Source organism: Centruroides vittatus, unplaced genomic scaffold, assembly GCF_030686945.1.
Source record: "Centruroides vittatus isolate TY-2023 unplaced genomic scaffold, ASM3068694v2 contig_911, whole genome shotgun sequence".
NCBI lineage: Eukaryota > Metazoa > Arthropoda > Arachnida > Scorpiones > Buthidae > Centruroides > Centruroides vittatus.
The window spans coordinates 781930-806118 of record NW_027122600.1 but is presented as its reverse complement, the minus strand read 5'-3'; the positions used below and the strand labels follow the sequence as shown (position 1 = coordinate 806118).

The following is a 24189-nucleotide window of genomic DNA, read 5'->3' as shown; positions in this document are numbered from 1 at the left end:
GTCTGCGTCTCCCGACCTCGGATCGACATCTTTCCATCAACGGAAGTCGACCGCATCGTCCTGGAGTCGCGGAGTCGTCGAGAGAACAGGCCATTCGCGACCCAGGGACACTCCTTCGAAATGAGACTATATCGGAAAGGAGAGGAAGACCCCGAGGCTGCTACCGACCTAGAACTTCCAAGATCGCGGAAATCTTGTAAGCTTCTTTTGTGTCAAATAAACGGTTTCTTGTAACCGTAGAGTCTGTCTCAGTGCCGATCGCCCACATACGACCCTTCGCGACCGCTCGACCCTCTTGACCCTACAAAAAAATATAATCGAGTCGTAAAAATTGTTAGTTTGTTGGTCGATCGCTATTTATTTAAAAAGTGCTGATTTGTATATAATGTACTGTACATGTAAATTTTTTACAGCATAGCGTTTTTATACAGTAACAGGGCTTTTTATCATTCCTTACCTGGCTGCAATCAAGCCCATGAGATCTGATATATTTGGGATGCTTTTTTTTTTTTTTTAAACTCTTTCCGCCCTGTGGGCACTAAGAGGGCCTCTTTTAGTAGGCCCATTATGGGTTCGGGCAGGCCCACAATGGGGCGACCGGGTGGTGAGGGACGGGGCCCGACATATCCGAACGGACCACCCCCGAAAAATTCCTGGGGATTATTCGACCCGTTCGGATCGATTCCGGGTCCCCCAGAGCGGTAGGCTGCCACCTTTACCGCTCGGCCATCCGGCCGTCTATATTTGGGATGCTGTCCAAGAAAATGTTTTGAGGTTTTCTCCCTGGCTTCTACCCGAATCCCTAAGAAAAGTAGGCTGACACCTGCATTCACGACCATCCGGTTATCTACATTTAGAGTAGTGATAGGAGAGTCCAAATCCACGAAATTTCTGGATGGAGCCGAGATTCAAATTCTGCATTGCACTTGAAACGTCATACGACATCACAGTAATGTTGCTGACAGAAAAACCTCAGAAATTGCTAATTTAGTTAAGACAATCTTCACACTCGGAAACTGTAAATGTCGCTATAGTAATAACTCAAAATCTGTTGTTATTTCAATAATATATGTTACAGTATTTCTGTAATTTTGTCTTAATGTATAATATCTATTATTAGTTTTAATGTTATTTTGCCGACGCTGCTAAGGCGTCAGCCAACCGTTTTGGGGAAACCCAGAAACGAAAAATCCCAGGAATTTTTCGAGATGGCCTGTCCCGAAAATGCCAAATCTCATTTCTCAACATTCCATTGTGGGCCTGACCAAAGTCACGATGGGCCTGAAAAACCCCGTAAGTGCTCATTGGGCAAAAAGTTTTAAAAAGTCCATTTATAATCCTATAATATTTGAAACAAAATTGTTGAATTAATTCGTCGTAACATGTTTATTTGTTTCATATAAAATGCTATTTTATTTTAGTTCATAACAAACGCTGACGACAGAGTCATATTTTTTCAGGGGTCAATCCCTAGTACCAAAAAGCGATAGGCTAACAACAAGTTTATCCGGCTGTTCATCTCATAAGCTAATAAATTCATTATTTCTGTAGAATTTCTTAATAATTAATTATGAAAAATGATTGGTTGATTTGGTAGGATACAGCAATGTGTAAGGATGCTACCCGACGATGGTCTGTCTTTCGGTGAAAGACAGGGATACTCGCTCTTCCCGCGATCGGTCAGGATGAGCGAGAATTTAGGAACGTATGGGGGTAGTGGTACTGGATCCAGAGAGACACTCGGATACCGATTGACAATGATACTCGCGTTTAATATAATAAGACATGCTTGCACAATGTACAGCGGAGACTTTTCTGTCAGATGCCATACAAAAAAGGAAAAATGTAGAGTTTGTTTGCTGGCTTGACGAAAGGTAAACGGTGGAGGTCGGAAGCGTCCTGGCAGGCAACGACTGTAAGTGGGTCTCAGGTGGAGGTTTCTTCCTCATCGGTCGCTCGGACTCTGACGATCTTCTTCGGTTGTCTGTCCCTCGGAACTGTCCTTTTCTCCGGACCCACGGGCGGATGATCTTGATTGCAACCTCTTGGGCAGATGATCTTGACCTTAACCTCGCCGTGTAGACGGCCGGATGGCCGAGCGGTAAAGGTGGCAGCCTACCGCTCTGGGGGACCCGGGATCGATCCGAACGGGTCGAATAATCCCCAGGAATTTTTCGGGGGGTGGTCCGTTCGGATATGTCGGGCCCCGTCCCTCACCACCCGATCGCCCCATTGTGGGCCTGGCCGAACCCATAATGGGCCTACTAAAAGAGGCCCTCTTAGTGCCCACAGGGCGGAAAGAGTTAAAAAAAAAAAACCTCGCCGTGTTCTTGAAAATCCGGGCTTTTATACAATTTTACCCCAAAATCCCGATTTCTTGTTGGTCCTAACTGGTAGTCTGCCGCATCCCATTGATCCCTGATCTGTTGCTAAAGACGCGATTTGGGTCCTGGGGGTTGTCGAACACCCTGTATTGACCGCTCTCCCGAGGGTAAGGTCACGCTCCTCCTCGGGCGATTCCCGTAAATTACCGACAATGTGTTTTTCTCGTGCTTCGGAGAGGACGCAGCTGTGTTCGCACAGTTCCAACCTCAACCCCCTCCAAAGAAGCGTTTGCTTTTTCCGCTTTGAACTCAGTGTAGGGTGACTGCAGAACTCCCCTTGCTGTCACTCCTTTACTCTCCCTCTCGATCTACGATCGGGAATGTGACAATTAAATCTTACAGTACCCCATTTCTCCGTGTCTCCGGTTCTGTTTACAAGAATAAAGTCACCTGTTTATTGACGTTGGTTCGACGGCCCGTCTCCCGTCGATGGTTAAGATCCCGGTCTCGCAAATACAACATACGAGCGATCTGACAAAGGAATGGTGCCTCACGGGAGAACTTTCTGTGGAAAACTCACCTTTTTAAGTATTTTTTTCTTTTTTTTTTAACTCTTCCCGTCCTGTGGGCACTAAGAGGGCACTCTTTTTGCAAGCCCATTATGAGTTCGGCCAGGCCTACAATGGGACGGCCGGGTACTGAGGGACGGGGCCCGACATATCCGAACGAAACACTCCCCGAAAAATTCCGGGGGGACTCGATCCGGTCGATCCAAGTGGTCAAGGTGGTAGCTTATCGCTCTGGGGGACTCGGCCCCCAGAGCAATAAACTGCCACCTTGACCGCTTGGCCATCCGGCCGCCCTTTTTAAGTACTAGACATGTGAAGAACCGAAAAAATGCTACCTGGCAAGCCCGTTGATCATGTATGAAACAGCGAGTGACCAACACCAACGTTAGTGGTTTTTATCCATCGACCATTGACTCTGCTGTAAAGAATTCAAGTTCGAATCTGATATGTAATTTTTGGTATTTCTTAAGGCGTTTAAGTCATAACATCATTTACCATTCTTTATAATTGCTAGTCAGTTTCATTATGAGACATTTAAACGTTAATTAAACCTGTAAAGGAAAACTAGCAATTCATCGTAAACTAATGTTTCGCGTGACAACTTCAATCAAATTTTGATATTGAAAAAAGTATAAACAAGCGTTTTAACACTAAAATTTTCAGAAAGGAACGAAAGTTCATACTAACTTAATTATAAGAAACTACACAATTTTGCCATTGAACCTGTTTTAACGTAAAAGATATAATACGATATTTTACGCTAAAGGCAAATACATTAATACAGCTGGATAATGTACGCTAAAAGCAAATACATTAATACAGCCAATGACATAGCTCAATTCAAATTAACAAACAATGTCATTAACTTGTTTATCCAGCTGTATTAAAGCCATTTTACCAGTCAACGCGCCCACGTTTTCCGAAAGAAAGGCACACTATATTAATTAATGACATTATTTTATTTCTTTGACTTTTCAAGCCTTGTATTTTGGGCCGAAAACAATGCAAACCAACCAATATGTTTGTCAATACGTAATGTACACGTAAAATTTCGGATCGATGAATCTTCACTAAAATCACTTTTCGTCATTCCGATACGTCATATTCCAAATAATTTCCGTATAGAGTATACGAAAATTTTACTATATAAGCCAATTCGGAACGAATTAAAAGAAGACAAATTATTATAATAAAAAAATAATAAAAAATTATGTCAGACGATATTTATCTTACAGGTAAAAATCGAGGAAAAAATAATAATAATAAAATAATTAAATGAAACCTAAATTCCTCATCAGATGGCGCTGTCAGTGTAGAGGAAAGGAAAAAACAGGAAAAAAAAAAAAAAAAAAAAAATAGGCTTCACGTCTATGAACGTAGTCACAACAACTAAGGATAACAAACATAGATGTAATAAATATTAAACTTATGCGATTCGTCTTAGCATAATTATCATTGGGAAATATAAAATCGATAAGTGAATAGAGAAGAGCAGCGCGATGCCGGCCAATATGATGGATGTAATATTGAGGTTTAACACTCAAACAGTGGGGCGGGACAGACTTTTCAGGTATGAAAAATATAAATTAATTAAATGATTTATTATTTTACGGTTAACATACATTTACTAAGCACGTGTTTCACTTGATGTAACAACAATTTCGTCGTTTGTTTTCTTTTTTTTTCGTCTTCCTCCTCTCGATTTAATTTTTATTTAAACGTATCTAATTTTAAAACGGAATCAAATTTATAAATTTTTTAAAGAATTATTGAAAATTGCGTTTTTGTTTTTCAGAAAAATAATTTAATTTCCAATCACATTGTCTTTGTTATATATTTATTTATTTTATATAAAATAATATTTAAAATTTATCTTAAAAAAATAGAAATTGTAAAATCTGTAAAAATTTAAAATGTGATGAGTTAAATCATTTTTGTAATTTTCCATTTCAGAAATTCAATATTTTAGAAGAATTTTTTTAAAATTTATGATACTGAAACAGATCATTTATTTTTCGTAAATATTTGCTCTGTGATTTTTTTTAGTGTTGTTGTCTGGTCTTTGGTTAGTTCTTTAGACTCTGATTCTTACTTATCTCTGGATTAATATACTAATAAATTTTTGTAGGTTCCAAAGTTCATAAAAATAGAATGTTTTTTTATTTTCAATTTTACTGTTTATATATATATATATATATATATATATATATAAACATATGTGAAGTATTATTTGTTTTTCCAATTTGAAGCCAATAAAAATTGGTTTTAGAATTACTAGTGATGAATAATTTGAAAAAGATACATAAGTTTTAACTGGCAAAGAAATAAATGATATAAATTATCATCTTTAAGTATAAGCCATTCAACATTAATATGTTGAATGGGCTTATTTTATCTTGGTTTAGTGAATTTAACATATTTTATAGGGTCTTGTTTTTTGAAATAATTTAAGAGTGGTTCGATGAAATTTTTATTAAATTCAAATGTTTCGGACTTATTTTGATTGAAGAGTTTGTTAGTTTCTCCCATTTCGGATACTTATTTATTCTCTTTAATAAATTTTGATATACTACATAATGTGTTAAATATTTACAGTGATATTTATTAAAATTATTTTCTATTTGAACAACCTATCAAAACATTGTCATAACGTTATCATATTGCAGACAAGATTCACTCATTTTCACTATTGATCAATTAATCATTATCTTTTGTAGGCAGTTAAAAGTATAGCATATTTATAAGAAGTAAAAACATATTTCCCAGAATAAGAATGGAGTCAATCTGCTAGAATCACTGTAACTAAGTAATGAAACTATATCAAAATTGATTAGAATTTGAACATTACATGACATTATGTTTTTGTTTTTTTTATAAATCACTGAAATTTCCCAACATTTTTTCAAAAAATCCAATATATTATAACAGTTTAAACATATAATTTTCTAATATGTGTTTGACTTCATAATGAACACTAAACTATTTTCCTTTGTATATATAACAAATAACCATGGCTTCATTCTTATTTCGGAAAGATTATAAATGGAATAATAACAAAGCAAATAAATATTTAAACTCATTCATTAAGGCTTGTTGTTGATTTTATATTATTTTAATAAATAAGCTGATGCATACATATTGCTATTCAATGTTCAGAAATCATATTTAAGCATTATTTTAATATAATGTATATGAAGAATATAAAAATATTTTTAAATTTAATATTCAAGTGTGGTTAATTCAACTTCCATTACAATGTATATCGATGATAATGTATATATATGTCATATATCTTTCAAAACCAAAAGTTTTAATTTATAAAATTTTCCATAAATTTTTTTAAAACTAGAAACATTTAAAAACCTATATGATGATGATTAACCTATATGATTATTATATTGCAGTTTACAAAACTGCAATATAATAAGATCAATTTAAAAAAAAAAATTTTAACTTAAAACATTAAATTTTTACTGGGAAAGAAATGATGATAAAAGGAAAAATCATTAAAAATGAATTGTAAATGCTGAAATCTTTCCTCAAGGAAAGAAGACAGATAGAATATTTAATTAGCCTTATTTGATTTTTGTGTATTTTAAACTTTATAATGTTGTTATAACATATCTAATAGACCATATAAATACTGTATTTGTACAATGTAATAATTGTTAATTCATTCTAAAAAAATTAGAAAATGCTTTATAATTGTATTAGTGTGTATTTTTCCTTTTAAGTGGTTTTCTTAAAAACATATTAAACTAAATAGATTTAAGTTTATTCATTATAATTGCATTTTTAAAGTTTAAAAATTAATACTGTCAAATAAAATTAGTTTTTCATTGCCATTTTGTATAAAATTTAAAAACAATTAAAAATAAAATAATAATCCTGTTTACAGTTTTGTTAAATCTTTGTACAGAAACATTCATATATCATTATTTTTAACATTTCAAAAGTCAATAATTTTCCTTGTTATGTTATTGAACCTGGAGAATGATGTTTTCAAGCAATGATTTTCTTTGAAAAAGATTTAAAACTACAGGATTAACATTAAAGTTTATTTAACTCTCTTCTAATCATTCATGCCTCTTTTTTTAATTGGTCTTTTTGAAAGATAAATAGTAGAGTTAGAATCAATGATTATCAGCTTCTTTCAGTGAAGTTTAAATTAACAGTTAGAAAAATGATCAAGGAAAATCTATAAATAACAGATACAGCTTTGAAAAAATTTAAATATTTATATAGGAAATGTTTAATTAATTTTGCATTATCAACTGAACCAGCAGAAGCTGTTCATTGAATTCCCATCTTTTGACTTCAAAAGATTATCAAAACAACTTAGAGAATGAAAAGAAAATATTATAGCATATAAACTTGTTCTGAAGTTCTAACTAAAAGAGAAAGTAATTTTGCAAGTTGGAGTGAACATCATTGGTGTGGCATATGTTCAATGACTGCATTGCCAACAATATCATCATCATAAATGTTGTGGCCGATGTTTGAAAAATGTACATTTGGTTAAGATGCATCTTGTACAAGGGTGGTTTTTTCCAACCTCTGATGGTCCATAAAACAAAGACAAGTATAAATAACAAATGAATTTATTGTCAAAAGTTATGTACAAACATGTTTACTTTGACATAATCATTGTGAAGATTGAGGCATTTGTCATATCTGGATGAGCTTTGGAGCTTTGCAATCCCCTCTCCATAGAATGCTGTCGTCAGTGACTTGAGATGGGCCTTAAGATTGTTTTGAAGATTGTCATTAATCTCGAACCTCTGCCTTCCTAGCCAGGTTTTCAGTTCAGGAAAGAGATGGAAGTTGCTTGGCACTAAATCAGGGCTATATGCTGGGTGTTTAAAAAGTTCCAAGCTGGGTGGAAGTCTTCACACACCTTTAATGTGTGAAGACTAAAAAGTTTTTCATAACTTTTTCATGAAATATTTTGACTAATTTTTGGCAATAATCAATTTTCTGAGTTACCATTCAGACTTGACTTTATTCCAAGATTAACTCTAGCCTTGTTTTTGGAACACTTATTTTAATGAGGTAGTCAGATTCTAATGCACAAAAAGAATAAAAACTTTCTTGATGGTGTATTTTATACAATCTTAGTATCTTTATCATCTAAAAATATTTTATTCTTAATTATTTCCTTATAGATTTTTAAATGTGACAATTTAGCTGTTTTCCTTATCAAAACTTATGAAACAAACTAAAGAAATTTTAATGTTTTCCAGATTAAAATACCAAGGATAAGAAAGGATTTAAAAACTGATTCCATAGAAATTTATTTCAAATATAATATTTAATGTTTTCAAATACAAAGTTTTAAATTTGCAAAGAAAAGCTATAATGTAACAGAAATATAGTTTTGGCTCTAGAAATCCTTAGCATTTTATAGATTTAATATTAAACATAAAGTGACAAATAACTTAGTGCAGGTAAATGGAATCACTGTACACAGCTCATGACTTGTTTGTGATAACCTGGACAACTTTCTTGGACCTTGGGTTGGATTTAGAAGTGAACTCCCATTAGTTTTCTTCCTATGGGGGTTTCATCAAGAACAGGGTCTATACAAGTGAAATTGAGGAAAAGGAAAGAGGATGACATGCAGACACCAAGGCTTGTCACTTTAGTCATGCTGAAGTTTTGGAAGAAAGTCAATGCATAGGCTTGACATTTAGTATATTTGTTTCAAACAGGGCAGCCCTTAGCCATACCTGATAGGTAATTAAAAATCCTTTATCACCTAAGTATGTCTTACATAAATCCTAGCTTCGTGTTTTGAAAATTAAAGGGTACCGGTACATAATTATGCATGTTTCCACTTAAAACTTTGCACCAGTATTTGTTAAAAAAATCAAACTTTAATAAACTAGAAATGTCGGTACTGGACAATAATTACAACTGCAAAGTAGTAATTCAGCAAAGAAGTCAAAATTTTAACTCATTAATTACAACAATTAAAATCAGTTTAGTAAAAATACAAATTAAAATTGTAAAGTACTATTTTTAGTATCTTAGGAAACCGACACTAACTGCGGCCGGTAAAACTTCCGTTAACCTAATGGGTACTTTACACAGATTCAAGATTAGTTTGCCAGGTCTGGGCTTTTACGCGTGCACCGAAAAATTTAGTAAGAATAACGACAAATATCAAGTCAAAGCAAAAGTTTCAAATATATTTAATTAGTAAATTGAATTTAACTATGTACAATTGTCTATAATCCAAAACAAAATTTATTAACGAAAATCAACAAGTCAACCTGACAATAAAACTCAGCTGCTTAGCTTAACTTAATCTTAATTCTCCTTTGAAAATTCGACAAATCAAATACTTAAGAACTATGAACAAAATCTCTTACGAACTAAACATCTATCCGTCACCTCACTGTACTAGGAACCCGTTTCCTCAATCCTTTCGCTATCGTCAAATCGAATTCCTCTTTAAACACCTTGGATCGCCTAATTCTCAATCTGGACTTTGCCTCGAATCTTTCACTCAGTAGTACACTGTTAGACTTGGCGCTTATCAGAAAGATTGGTAAAAAGGCAGTTGGACTAGCATAACTGGTTATGTAACAAAAGAACAAAGAGTGCACAAAGATTACACACAGTCTTGACTCATGGAAGGTCAGCACTGGAAAGGGGAGAGTGAAATGAGGTCACCTTCCCCGAGGGGTCAACAATGCCACCAACCTTTTATTACGTCAGAACATCTACAAAACATCGCGATCATTGATTCCAACACACCCCCTCAACGATTGATCGTTAATACAATCCGATATCGCGAGTAAATTTATTAACCTTATTCGCGTCTAGCGGCTTTGTTAACAAGTCGGCCGTCATCTGTTCACTCGGACAATAAATTACAGTAATTTCTCCCGAATTCTTTAAATCGCGTACAAAATGGTATTTTGTGTCGCTATGTTTCATGCGTTGTTGTGCTTTTCCTAATTCTAAAAGTCGTATACAACTTTGATTGTCCTCGAATATTTTGATAGGTGTCGTAATCGGTAGATTTATTTCTTCTAGAAGTCGTTTCATCCATACAGTTTCTTGAGTAACTTCTGCCAAGGCTACATACTCCGCTTCGGTGGACAAAAGTGCTACACACTGTTGCTTTTTACTGACCCAATGAATAGGACTTCCTTTTAGCAAGAGCAAATATCCTGTGTTTGATTTGCGGTCTATATGATCGCCTCCCCAGTCGCCGTCTACATAGCATTTAAGTTCTAATTCTTCGTTGATATTTCCTAATTTAAGTTTCTTCTTCTTTGTCGAATTCAGATAACGAAAGATTCTTTTTACTTCCACCCAATCACTTTCCAAAGGTTTTGTTACTTTTCTCGCTAATATCGATGTACTTATCGCAATATCTGGACGCGAGTTAGTCACTAGATATAATAAAGATCCAATAGCACTTCTGTATACATTGTTGTTTTTGAACGTATCAGGCATTTCATTTCTTCTTAAGTATCCTGTATCCATAGGAATATTAGATGGTCTTGAATTGGATAAGTTAAATTCTCGCAATTTATTTTCAATATATCTTTCTTGGTGGAGTGAAAATATTCCGTTCTCGTCTCTTTCAAATTGTATTCCCAGATAATATTTTAAGTCACCTAAATTCTTGATTTTAAACATATCCTTCATTTCGGTTTCAAATTCGGTTAACGTATGTTTGTCTGTGGTCATTGCTATTACATCATCTACATGAATTGCTAAATACAAACATCTTTTATGGCCTCTGGTGTAAAGACAGGGATCGGCCACACTTCTTCTAAATCCCTTAGATAGCAATGTTTCATTGAATTTTTTATTCCATTCATTCGCTCCTTATTTTAAGCCATATATATTTTTGAATAATTTGCAAACCATGTCTGGTGATCCTTCTTCGTATCCTTCAGGTTGTTTCATGTATACCTCGTGTGATAAGTCTCCATTTAATTAAGCTGTTTCGATGTCATAATGCTTAACTTTCATATTCTTAATTCTGGCTATAGTTAGGAGTGTTCGAAGGGTGGCAGTTTTGATCATGGGGGCATATATGTCATCGTAGTCGAAGCCATACTTTTGTGTGTATCCTTGAGCAACTAAACGAGCCTTAAAACGGTTAACTTTATTGTTTTCGTCCCTCTTAATTTTATATACCCATCTGCTTCCTACTGCAGTTTTACCTGGAGGTAATTTCGTAATTTTCCATGTGCCGTTATTTTTCATGGCTGCTATTTCCTGATTCATGGCTTCGCTCCATTCTTTGGAATGTTTGCCTGCGATTGCCTCGCTATATTCTCTCGGTTCTACTGCATCCTCTGTCACTGATAAATTTATTGTTTCAATTAACCTTATAGGAGGTACTCCCTTAGTAGTTCTTTCCGATCTCCTTAAATGTATGCCAGATTCTTCCATTTCTTGTTCCCTTGTTTTCGTTTCGCATTCTTCTTTTAAATTCGTATTATCAACTGTTGTAACTTGTTTCGAATTTTCATTATCATCGTGTATATCGATTTCGGAGTCTCTGTGCTTGACGTTTTCCAGAAAGTGAACATTTCTGCTTATTGTTATCTTATCAGTTTTCGTGTCAATTAATCGATAAGCTTTCGATGCTCTCTCGTATCCTACAAAAATTAGTTTCGTGGCTTTAGGTTCTAGTTTCTTTCGATCTTTATGTTTAATAACATAGGCTGAGCATCCAAAAATTCTTATATGCGAGAGGTTTGGCTTCTTTCCATGCCATTTTTCGAACAGAGTTGTTTCACTCGCTTTAGTAATTAATCTACTCTGTAGGTAATTTGCACTATTCACCGCTTCTCCCCAGTATTTATTCGGTAATCGAGCATCAATTAACATGCATCTTGTCATTTCTGTCAGGTATCTATTCTTCCTTTCTGCTACTCCATTTTGTTGCGGGGAATAAGGTGCCGTAGTTTCCCATAGAATACCTTCATTTTTAAAGAACGTCTTTAAGTTGGTACTTGAAAATTCACCTCCTCTGTCTGATCTGATTTGTTGAGGAGTTCTTCCAAACTTTGTTTGTACATATTTAACATATTCCTTTATTTTATCGGGTACTTCACTTTTATGTTTAAGAAGATATATTTTGGTGTACCTACTGTAATCATCTATCATGGTTAAAATGTATTTGTTGCCTCTCAGTGTTGCTGTTTGCATTGGTCCGCATACATCAGTGTGTATTAATTCAAGTAATTGATAGGTTTTGGTTTCCGATTTCCTTGGAAAACTTTTAGTAGTCATCTTGGCCTCGATGCAATACTCACAAGGTTTGAATATGCGACATTTCTGAATATTTATTCCTGTAGCCAATTGTTTATTCTGCATCGAAATTATAGAGTTCATGTCACGGTGCCCTAATCTTCTATGCCATAAATGGATGCATTCCTTCGTATCATTAACCACTGTAAGCGCTTTATGTGATTTATCAAGCTCATACAAACATGTGTTTGCTGTTGCCGATGCTACTGTTACTCCGTTTTTCTGGATAGAGCAAATGTTCCCTTCAAATTTTATGGTAAACCCTAGTGTCGTTAGTCTTCTGACTGAGATTAAATTTCCTTTAAGGTGTGGCACATATAGCACGTCTTTCATATATATTCGACGTCGTTCGTTATTTTCATCCATGCAGGTTATCATTACATTGCCTTTACCTTCAGTGTATAGGGCTTGACCATTGGCTAGTATTACTCTCTCTCTATGTTTACTATTAATGGTTGTGAATAAATACTTCTCGCAACACATATGTGACGAAGCTCCCGAGTCTACGTACCATTGATGAATCTCGTTTTGTGTTCCTGTCTTAAAACATACATAGGATTCCTTTTCCGGGTGTTGTTCATCACTTTCCGCATAAATTTTGTTGATCTGATTTGGATGTTTTTCTTTCCATGTTGCATATTTCCTACATTCTTTCTTTACATGTCCCTGCTTTTTGCAAAAATAACAACTTTTGAGCAAATTCCTTTTCTGAGTTACTGGGCGTGCTCCCACTTTAAATGCTTTATCCGCTTCACATTCTTCATTTGATGAGGTCTTTCTTCTTGAGTGTTCTTCGATTAATTTATTATGTACTAACTCCTGAGTTAAATCTTCTTCTGGACGAGTCTCTAGTGCTGTTATTAAAGTGCTATAGCTGTCTGGTAAGCTACTAAGTAATAATGCTATCTTTAATTTCTCAGCTAGAGTTTCTCCCAGTGCCGTAAGATGATCAACCATTTCCTCCATGTTGGCCAAGTGTATCTCCATGTCGCCATTTTCTTCTAGTTTTAAATTGCAAATTTTCTTCAATAGGTAAACTTTATTTGATAGTGTAGACTTAACATGGTGTTTCCTTATGGCTTCCCAAGTTCCTTTAGCTGTAGTTTCCTTTCTTACTAATGGCAGTTGATTGTCTTCCATCAGGAGGCCTATCATGGCGCGCGCCTTTCCGTCCTTTGTTAACCAAGATGAGTCAGGATCCGAGGGTATTTCCTTTTGTATTACGTCCTATAACTCGTCTTTTATCAACAGCAATTCCATCTTATATTTCCAAATGTGATAATTGTTGTTGTTCAATTTAGTGATGGCAACGTAACTTTTATCTGCCATTGTGAAGTCTTTTGTTCTCGCCAAATATTCTTTTTACGTAAATCTGTTTAGTTTATATTATTCCTTGAATTTACCTTTATCTTTTCCTTATGCTTAATTATTTGTTGCCGTAACTGGGACCATAACCTGTTAGACTTGGCGCTTATCGGAAAGATTGGTAAAAAGGCAGTTGGACTAGTGTAACCGGTTATGTAACAAAAGAACAAAGAGTGCACAAAGATTACACACAGTCTTGACTCACGGAAGGTCAGCGCTGGAAAGGGGAGGGTGAAATGAAGTCACCTTCTTCGAGGGGTCAACAATGCCACCAACCTTTTATTACGTCAGAACATCTACAAAACATTGCGATCGTTGATTCCAACATACACCTTGACCAGGAATCACCTCGCTCGTCTTTGGTTAGCGTACTGATTTTATGCTGTGATTTGACGTCACAATTCAGTTAGGTTACTCCCCTTATTTACATACTTAGTTTTTCTAACATCAAATTTCTTTCTGGCAGCTTCAATTCTCCGACAAAATCTTATAAACTGTTTACAAAGCATTTAGCACAATTTTCTGGGATGTTTTATGACGGTTTAGTAAGTATTTCTTTTCTAGTGAGTGTGGGGATTCCCCCCTCCATTTTTTTTCTGCGGACTGTTTATTTCCGCTGGGCAGTGCAAGTGCGCGTGATTTTTCCTATGGCGCTCATTCTTTCGTGAGTTGATTTATTATCTTCTTTTTTGGTTACTAATAAGAGTGGTGGGAAACCTTCGTTTTAACTAAACATAAGCCCAAACAAAATATAATAAAACGAAAAATAATAATAAAATAAAATAATGCTCGGACTCAGTTCCTTACAAAATTATTCAAAAGTGCAAAACACTTAAACCTTGTTAGAGAAAAGAACCACCCTTGATTTGAACTGACAACTTAAAATTTAACAGTTAAACAGTAACCAACAGTATTGAAAACTAAATACATTTGAGAACGTTCTTTTATACATTGCTAATTTACATACTATACATGCTTTCAAGAAATAAGTTTTTGCTTAACTTGTGTCTCTACTAACATCTATTTATAGGAATAAATCCTAATAATTATTTATAAATATGATTAATTCATTTAAATCAGTGAAAAGCAACTCTACTTAGTATGAAAATCTTGCTATGAGATTATGCAAATGAAGCTCTAGCTGGGATCTAACACAACCCAACGCCCAAAACTCAAAATAACTGAAATGAAAAAATCTAGCAACAAGAGTTGCGTAACTTTCCCGGCTGTTATGAATTCTTATTAAAAAAAGTTTTATATTATTAAGCAAAAAATAAAATTGTGTGGTGCCATCTATTATCATATTTTGTTATAAAAACTTTTTATATTTTTAATTAATATAAAACAGCAAAAAGCTTAATTTTGAGAGTAGAGATGAGTTATATAAAAGAGTGTAAATGTTAATAACAAATAAAATCTTCATTAAGTCCTACCCATCTCGAGATACATGACTCTCTCTCTATCTCCCCACTCTCGACCTTTCACCACCAAAATTTAACATCATTAATGCCCCTCATATACAAGCCACCATTCCAAGTTTTGTTTTTTAATCTTTACCCCATCCTGAGATAATAAGTGAAATAGACACCAACACACATATATATACATGAAAATTTTTTTTTTTTTTTGAATTTTTTAAATTCTGGTGGTCTCAAAATGTGGACATTTGCAAAAAACTCCGAGGTCCAAATTTGACACAATATACTTTCCTGTGTTATGTATCCATAACAGCTGGGAAAGTAAAGTAGTTAAGCACCTTGTTTAACAACCAATTTGTTTAATGACCTATTTGTAGGAATGGAACTTGATTGTTAAGTGAGGAGTGACTGTAATTAAGAGTTGAAAGTATTTACCATATTGAAATATTGCATTTCATATAATTGTCTGTATTATTTTCATAATTGAAAAGAATAATTAACATATTAAATTCATAAGCACTTCTAAGTCAAAAAATTTCTGAAGAAATACTCCTAATCAGTAAGTTTGTGAAGAAATTTCTAAACTTAAATATCACTAAGATATTACTTCATTGGAGAAGCTAATAAAATTTGTGTATACAGGCTCATCAAAAAGGTATCTGCAATTTTGAATATTTTGGGCAACATCTTTGTTGCATTGAATTTTGTAGAAACATTAAGTGTTTTTCTTTTGGTCACTGAAATGTGTGCTACACACACAGCATGTACAGTACACAGTAGTAATTTTATCATGCATATTTCAGTCATTATAATAAAGGTTGTGCAATGGAAAGTAGTATGCATTGGGTTATATGATGTTATAAAGGCAAGATATCATTTGATGATGTAAAACAGAAAGGGGTTTAAGATTTTGTTATGCTATTTCAATATATCAGTTCTGTTAAAACAGTCAAATTAGAAAGTCATTGTTTTGTGATATACTACAAAATGTTTTCCTAAATTATTGGGTTAATTATAGAGCAATGCTACCAAAATGTTTTGATTAGCAGATCAAACTGCAAGTAAGTTGTAAGTAGATGGACCTTAAATATTTGTATATTCCACTTATACAAAAAGCAGGCTTATTTCTATCAGTGATGTGTCAAATATGTTTGCAACCTGGATTAACAGGCTGTGGGCTAGATTTGGTCTGAGGCCATAGTTTGGATACCACTGCTCTAGATAAAATGTTTTTCTATGTGACAACATATATCCTATAGTACAAACCTATTATTGAATAAATTAGCTCAAAACAAGATCAAAACTTTGAAATATCTGTTCCTTAAATTTGGAATTGTTAATGTCTGTTCAATGTTTAAGAGCATTTTTAAAAAAGAAAATTTAAGATTTGACTTAGAAGCAAGGCATATAAAATTTAAAAAAATCTGTTTAAGTAGTATTTTTAAAATAAAATGTAATAAAAAAAATTTTTTTTAAAATTAATAATGCATGTTTAAATTACATTTATTCAGATTTTTACAATATGGAAGTCGACTAGTGTGGTGGTTATTGGAGAAATACAGCCATGATAAGGATAAAGTTAGTAAATTGAAGAATTTAGAGTATTCATTAAGTACAGCTAGAAAATGTGAGTAGAAATGATACTTTATAAGTAAATTATATATTTTTTATTTTTGTTCAGTTTTTAATTTTTTATTACAGTTGGATGTATATAATTACTTAAATAAAATCATAATTAAAATTTATGATATTAAATTTAATATTATATATAAATTTAATTAAATTGATACATAATATTAAAATTTAATTACAATAAAAATGTAAATAAAACATATAATTAAATTTTACTACTTGTTCTCTTATATTAAAAAATTAATAAAAATTAAAAAATCAAATATCTGCCATATTTGACATTAACTTTTATTTCAAACAAAATTTATTGTGAACTTGGACAAGAAAAAACATGGATTTAGTTTATTTGCTTGTAATTATTAATTTTGATTTTCTTTGAAAGTATATGTAGAACATACATTACTTGATTTTATTTTTTTCAATTTCTTTAAGAGCTGCAATTTGATATGTTGTGATTTTTTAAATTAATTTTTATCAATACATAAATATAAATAATCTGGTTGTTATAACCAGGAAAGTAAAATTTCTAGAATTTTATTATTTAAAACTATATAGTTTTAAATAGTACAGATATTTTCAGAAATTCAACATTTTATCTTCAGATCTATGAATAAAAATTATTTAAAACAAAAATTGAAAATTAAACAGCTATCAATTGATTCGAGCAGCACATATCATCAGAACATAATTTTTTTTTTAAACTAAAAGCATTTTTTTTATATTCATATTTTATTAAACTACAAGATAATTTAATACTATTTTATTCTTATTTTTCTTATATTTTATGATATTTTATGGTATCATAAAATTAAACTTAGAAATAAAAGTAAAACATCAGTGGCATTCTCACATCTATGAATAAATATATTTTCTACAATGAGTCGTGCTTGTACAGCAGTTTTTGGGGAGTTGTGCAGATCTTGAGAGCTGCTCAACTCCCAAAGTTTTCCAAGATGAGTTTTCATACAAAGCTGTATAGTGGATGTGTAACTTATATGAGTTGTCACCTGGCACAACTGGTGAGCGATACACATTTTGTCCAAATCCACATATTTCAATCTATATTTTAATGACAATTTTTATATAAAAATAAACAACAGATTTAATATAAACATAATATGAATACAATAGAGCATCGATTATCCGACTCAATTGGGGACTGAGGTTGGTCGGATAACTGAAAAAACGGATAACCGAAAAGTATGAAAAAATACATTATTAGTATAGTGTATTAGTATATTAGTATATTCCATGTAATAAGCATATTAGTATATTGCTATTAACCTACTTTGCGTTGAATTTTCATCGATGTTAAGCCTAACAAATTTAATCATCGTTACATTATTTCTTTATTTTGCACAAAATAAATACAGAAATAAAGAAAAAGTAGAAAATTAAGCCTGGTTTAAATACTGGCCTCCCTTTCATTGTCGAGCCAGTGTTTTCAGCTAAAACACGCAAAAATTTAATAAAAATAATATTAAAGTAGCCAAGACATAGCCAAATATTGTAGCGCCACATCACTAGTGGACATTTGAATTTGCCAACTAGAATGTGGTCGGTTAACTGATGTGATGGTTGATCGGGGTCGGATAATCGATGCTCTACTGCAGTATAAATAGGCATTCAAGGAACTTTCATGTAAATAGTTTTACCAGCAGAATGGTACAGTGAATTTTGAATAGCTTTGGTGGTGTTTTGCAGGAACTAAATAATATCAAGCATATTTGTTATTTGTTTACACAGCAGGAGAGGCAATTTTTTTAGAAGTTATGTTGTTCTGTAAAATTAAAGTGCAAACAAAAGTTGAAAATGTATTGGAATTTCAGACCCTCTTCCTGTTCTTATGTCCATAAACCACATCTACAAACTCAATCTATACACATAATAAGCCAACAACTACCGGATTAAATCGGGCTATTATATTGTAATTATTTTAAATTAATTACTAAATAATTGGTCACTAGAGGGAGGCATTAGGCGCCATCTCTTATTAGATTTAATAATTATAATTAAATTAAATAATTTATAAAATTCTGGAAGAAAAGAATTGGCCTGGACCAGGACCCAAACTTGCAACTGCTACTTACCATACAGATGCGTTGCCAGTTATGCAACTCGAGTCTCCAGTCCAATCTCTTCTTCTGGATATATTTAAACATGAGGTAACATTGTCAGTTACATATGGTGCTTCCTGGGAATGCATTCAGCATCTGCGTCCTATAGTGACCAATTATTTAGTAATTAATTTAAAATAATCGTGATATACTAGCTTGATATAATCTGTAGTTGTTGGTTTGTTATGTGTTCTTATGTCACTTTCAATTCATTTAGTAGATAAATAAAGGTTTATTTTGATAGGCAGTTTTGTCTCATGCCTCAAGTGGGTTTTGCAAATCCCTCACACAGTGGCGTAGCATGGGTGTCAGCCGCCCGGGGCGGAGGAAAATTTCGCCGCTCCCTTATTTAGGTATCTCAGTTTAAAAGACTAAAATATACAGTAATTCTAAAGAACTTTTCGGCAAGAACAATCATCATTATTGTGTATTGTACAGGTTACAAATAAAAAAGTCATGTATATATGTTTTACAATATAATAATCATATTTATTACATTAATAATAATCATATTTTTACAAGATATTATTATTATTTATTGTGAAATTTTGCCGCCCCTAAAAGTGCCGTCCGGAGCGGGCCGCCCCCGCCGCCCCCACTATGCTACGCCACTGCCTTCACATAATGATAAGGTACAACTTTTTTTGTATTTTGAGTATATCCATTTTTATTCTCTTTAACTTCTAAGTTACAATAAAATAAAGAAAGAGTGTATATCTATGTAGATATGTTCAAATAGATAGAAAAATAGGCATAAAATGGAAAAACAAAGACACTTATGTTTATCTGCTTATTATAATGAGTCACTACACCCCAGAAAAGCCTTTTTTATTTGAGATTAACAAAACAAGTTACTTTTGTCTTTATTTTCCAGGGGAGTTTTATAGACCTTGGGTTCAAATATTCCAATAAACATTATTTTTAATTTTTTAGAAGATCAAACACTATGGACTTTCTCAAACTTACTAATTGAAAATTACAATTTTTATATTTTTTTACACACCATTTTAATTCCAAATTGACTGGAAATGCATATTCTTTGAGATGACAACAACATTTCTTCCTTTTAGAGTCTTATTTTCAGTCAAACTCCTTTATACATTAAGAAAGATATTATTAATTAAATTGATGTTCTAAGGAAATGTCTTGCTACTTGTTTAATTTTTAAGATAAGGCTTCTTGTTGTGTGGATGAGAAAAGTATTGACCCAACTTTTGAATGCCAATATCTTATACTTAAAAAGGTTTTTTGATCTTATTTGAATGTAAGAAGGTACTTCTGTAGGTTTTCTGTGTCCTTTGTATTTCTTTTTTACTTATTCATTTTGTACACAAGTATTTAAATAACTTAATATACTGTTTCCTTATCTATTGGTCAGTTTCTGTTGTCATTCCCACTTGATTTGAATTGATGATGTTAACAAAACTCATATTTTTCTTTCTACATTCACAAGACGAGTAGATCATCTAAATAACAAAAACTATCAATATACTGTCTTTAAACTGTTTAAAAGTGGGAGTTTCAACAGATTCCAAGCATATATCTGCAAAATTTCCAGTGACTGGTGAACTAATAGGGACTCCCCTTATTTGTTGCTAAAACTTGACCTTATGTATGAATATAAAATTAAGTTGAGGTAGGACTATACTAGAATTTCTAATGTTATTCTAAACTTGGCATATAGGAATTTAAGGACCTAATTGTAAATTACTTCTAAATGAAGAAATGGATAAAGGCTCACAACACAACAAATGCCATTTTTCAATATAGTGAATGTTTATTTTCTAACATTTTTGGCCTTCTTAATCAACCTTCTTCAGGAAATAACTTAAACTTACACTTTACAAAGAACAAATGCCTTTGTTTTTGTAATAATAATTCATATAGAAAACTTTTCTGTAACATTAAACTTCTCATAAATACTTAATTTTAATTACACAAACATATTTACATAAGTAAAAACAGATAAACTAATTTGTCAATTTTTTAACACATGCATTTGGAAAACATATTTTATTATATAATGAACTTTTGGCTTTAATGAACACCCTCTCACCCAAATTTGTCTGTTAAATCAAGGTTTTACTGTATATGTAACTTTTATAAAATGCAGTATATACACCATATATCATGGTTAGAAATTAAGAATATCTGCTAGTTGTCCAGTTGACAGCCAGCTCTAGATTTCTAGTTCTATAATGAAATCTGTTGTTCAAACTGCAGAGCTCATATTTGTTTTTATAAACTACTAGGTAATACAAAAAAATTACCATACACATAAAATATAAAGCTAAAATTTAGTGCTGTGCCAATAACCAATGTATCAATCTGAAATTGATAAATATTTCCAATATTGATATAAATGCTGTAAACATTATTAGTTTTGACATGCTTGTCAACAACCCTTCCAGAATTTTTAACACTAGTGCAATTTTCTGACAGTTGGGGAAATTATTTTGTTGAATGAAATAGAGATTATGATTTTAATTAACAAATACCAAATTACCTATATTTGTCACTGATATTCAACATTGTCGATAAAAGTCCATATTTAATCAATATTTAGTATTTATCTAGAATATCAATATTTTAAATAAATATTGCTGGATTTTTGGGATACTTTTGAAATATGTGTGGAAGTGGAAGGTTGGACGGAGATCCAGATAGCATAACTGGCAATGCATCTGCACAATAAGCAGGAGTTATGGGTTCGAGTCCCACTCTGTGCTGATTCTTTTCTTCCAGAATGTTCTAAATTATTTAATATATATTAATTCAGACAGTCAGTTCAGCTGTCGTGGAGGTAAGTCATATCTTGTCTCAGCTCCTGCTACAATTTCTCTTTCCTTAGCTCCTAACCCTAGTTTTAGGCTTAGTTTCCACTTCTCTATGGTTTTCTATTAAGCCAACCTGCACTGTTAAGCTTAGCTACTTCTAACTAGTTTGCTAAGCCTAGATTTGGGCCTAACAAGTTTCTTTTCACTATTGTCTAGCCCTTGAGTGAGCCTTAGTTTTAAATTATGCTGCTGCAGCGAACAATGCCAGGGGTGGAAACTGGATTTGTGTTAGTTTTCCCTGCATTTCTTTATGCAGTGCTCGAGAAGCACTTTACAGCGAACACACTGAAACTGGTTTCTAATTGGCCAATATTGCTGGTGACGTCATTTTGCTACACTCTCGCTGCATAAAGAAATGCAGCCTTTGTTTTCGGTTGGTGGTGACAAAATATTTTGCTAATATACATGGGATTGTTCGTCGTATAAAATGGAATGTAGTGAGTGCAATTTGAAATATAATTAGGCTTACCATAATATTTTTTTCTCAAACCAGGACAATTTTGAGAAAATACTCACAACAGAAAATAAAGCCTACTAAGATAAGTAGGTATGATTGAAAAGGCTATATAAAAAGTTGTTAAAAATGAGTTAAAAGCAATTTTTAATAACTCAACTGAACATGTTATTATTAAGAAGTTGATTATATTTATCACTAGTGTGAATTTTCTTTGGTTAAAGTATACCTAGGTAACCCCAATGGCGGCACTTTTGTTAGGTTAGGTTAGATTAGATTAGATTAACTACATTTTTAGTAGACATTTCCTTATTTTTTTTTTTGTTCAATAACTACCGTGAATCAATAACTAGTGACGTTTAGCACACGGTGGTCTGCCGGTGGCTCCTCTGGGAGGTCAGTTGGGAGCACGAACAGTCAGAAGCGCGGCCGTAGCGCCGCCATTGGGGTTACCTAGGTATACTTTGACCCTTTCTTTAAAAATTCTTTGTCACTTAAATCAGTACCTTTAAAATATGACAATATATTTGAGGAAGTTCCTGTTGCTACTAGGTTGCCTTATGTTTTGCAAATTTCAAGTGTTTTTAATGTTTGAATGCCCACCATGAGTTACTGAAAATTCTGAAAAGCACAGTTCATATTTCACTTCGTCAATGCGATCACAGACTTTTTTCAATCATCAGTAAACACATGGTTTTTTTTTGGCATTTTGGAGATTAAATTAACTTAATGAACAGTGCAAAATAATTGCAAATGCTCACTAGCAATTTGAACTTGACTAAGATAGGACATGTGCAACAATGATGTGGCCAGTGTAAGTTTCAGTGTTGCCAACACTAATTGAAACAAAATATCTAAAAAATAAAATAAAAATATCTGGATCTCATAGGCTACATATTATTATAAATTCTGTGAAAAAATATCTGAATGAAAAAAGAAAACATCTAAATTCATTAGGCCACATGTTTTAGATTTTGGGTGAAAACATCTAGACAACATTAAAAGTACTTAGATCTAAATACAAAATATTTAGATTTAGACATCAACCAATGCCGATTTTTATCAGGCTAGACACGGCTATATACTAAATAAATTATGCAACCAATTTGGCACTAGAAGGAGGCATTAAGTGCCATCTCTTAATAACTTTAATTTATTTAAATTAATTAATTAAAAATTATAATTATTAAAGCTATTAAGAGATGGTGCCTAACGTCTCCCTCTAGTGCCTAATTGGTTGCATAATTTATTTAGTAATATAGCCGTGTCTAGCCCGATAGAATTCGGCATTGGTTGATGTCTAGCTTTATAGTATATCTAACGTGACCAGACATCCCGTTTTGAACGGGACTGTCCCTTTTTAGAGTTACAAGTCCCGGTGTCCCCGAAATGAACTCTGGAACGCAAAATTGTCCCGTTTTCTGAAACCGCGCGAAAATTTGAGTAGTCGAGCTGGCCGGATGCGATTGGTGTGCGAGAGCAAACCGCGTCGTCGGTTGACGCGACGATAGCCGAGAGTGGTGAAGACGTCATCTCTCGTGCTTTGTTGACTAATTGTTTGGCAGATTTTTCGTTCGCCCACTTCTCGATATTTGTTTTGTTGTTGTTTGATGCTCGTGTACCTAGTAAATAACTTAAACTTCTATTGTTTTGGAATTATAAGTTAAAATGCCGAAACGCAAGTATACGTTCAATGTTAACTTACAAGCAAAATATCCGTTTATCAAGCAAATAAATACTCCCTCAGATGTCAGATGTGAAAAGTGTCGTACAGAATTTAGCGTTTCCCATGGTGGTGCCAGTGATATTGAACAGCATTTAAAGCTGTTTAAAGGATTTGGATATCGCCGCAGCAGAAGGCGTCTGGGCTTATCACGCGATACAAGAAAACCACAGTTTTCGCTCTAATGATTGTGCGTCGAAATTAATTCAATCATGTTTTGATCCCAAATTTACATGAGCGCGTCGGAATCAGAAGCTATTGTAGTAAACGTTTTGACGCCTACAGCAATGAAAGAATTAAAAGATGATCTTGATAAGTCCAATTGTATTACAATACTAAACGACGCTTCAAACCACGGTAACAAGAAAATATACCCTATTCTACTGCGCTTTTTTCAAACTTACGTAGGTGTGCAAGTAAAAATTTTAGATCTCCAAGACCAACAAGATGAGACTTCTGACATCA

General features: G+C 33.1%; 1 protein-coding gene across 1 annotated transcript in view; it reads left to right on the top strand.

Moving 5' to 3' along the window:
• Window positions 1-4233: 4233 nt before the first annotated feature.
• Pex11ab (peroxin 11) overlaps window positions 4234-24189 on the top strand; it is a 52078-nt gene continuing 32122 nt past the window's right edge. The window contains exons 1-2 of the mRNA XM_067281215.1: window positions 4234-4463; window positions 16473-16588. Coding sequence (XP_067137316.1) covers window positions 4393-4463; window positions 16473-16588 — 187 coding nt within the window. The 5' untranslated portion in view covers window positions 4234-4392. The remainder of the gene's footprint in view (window positions 4464-16472; window positions 16589-24189) is intronic.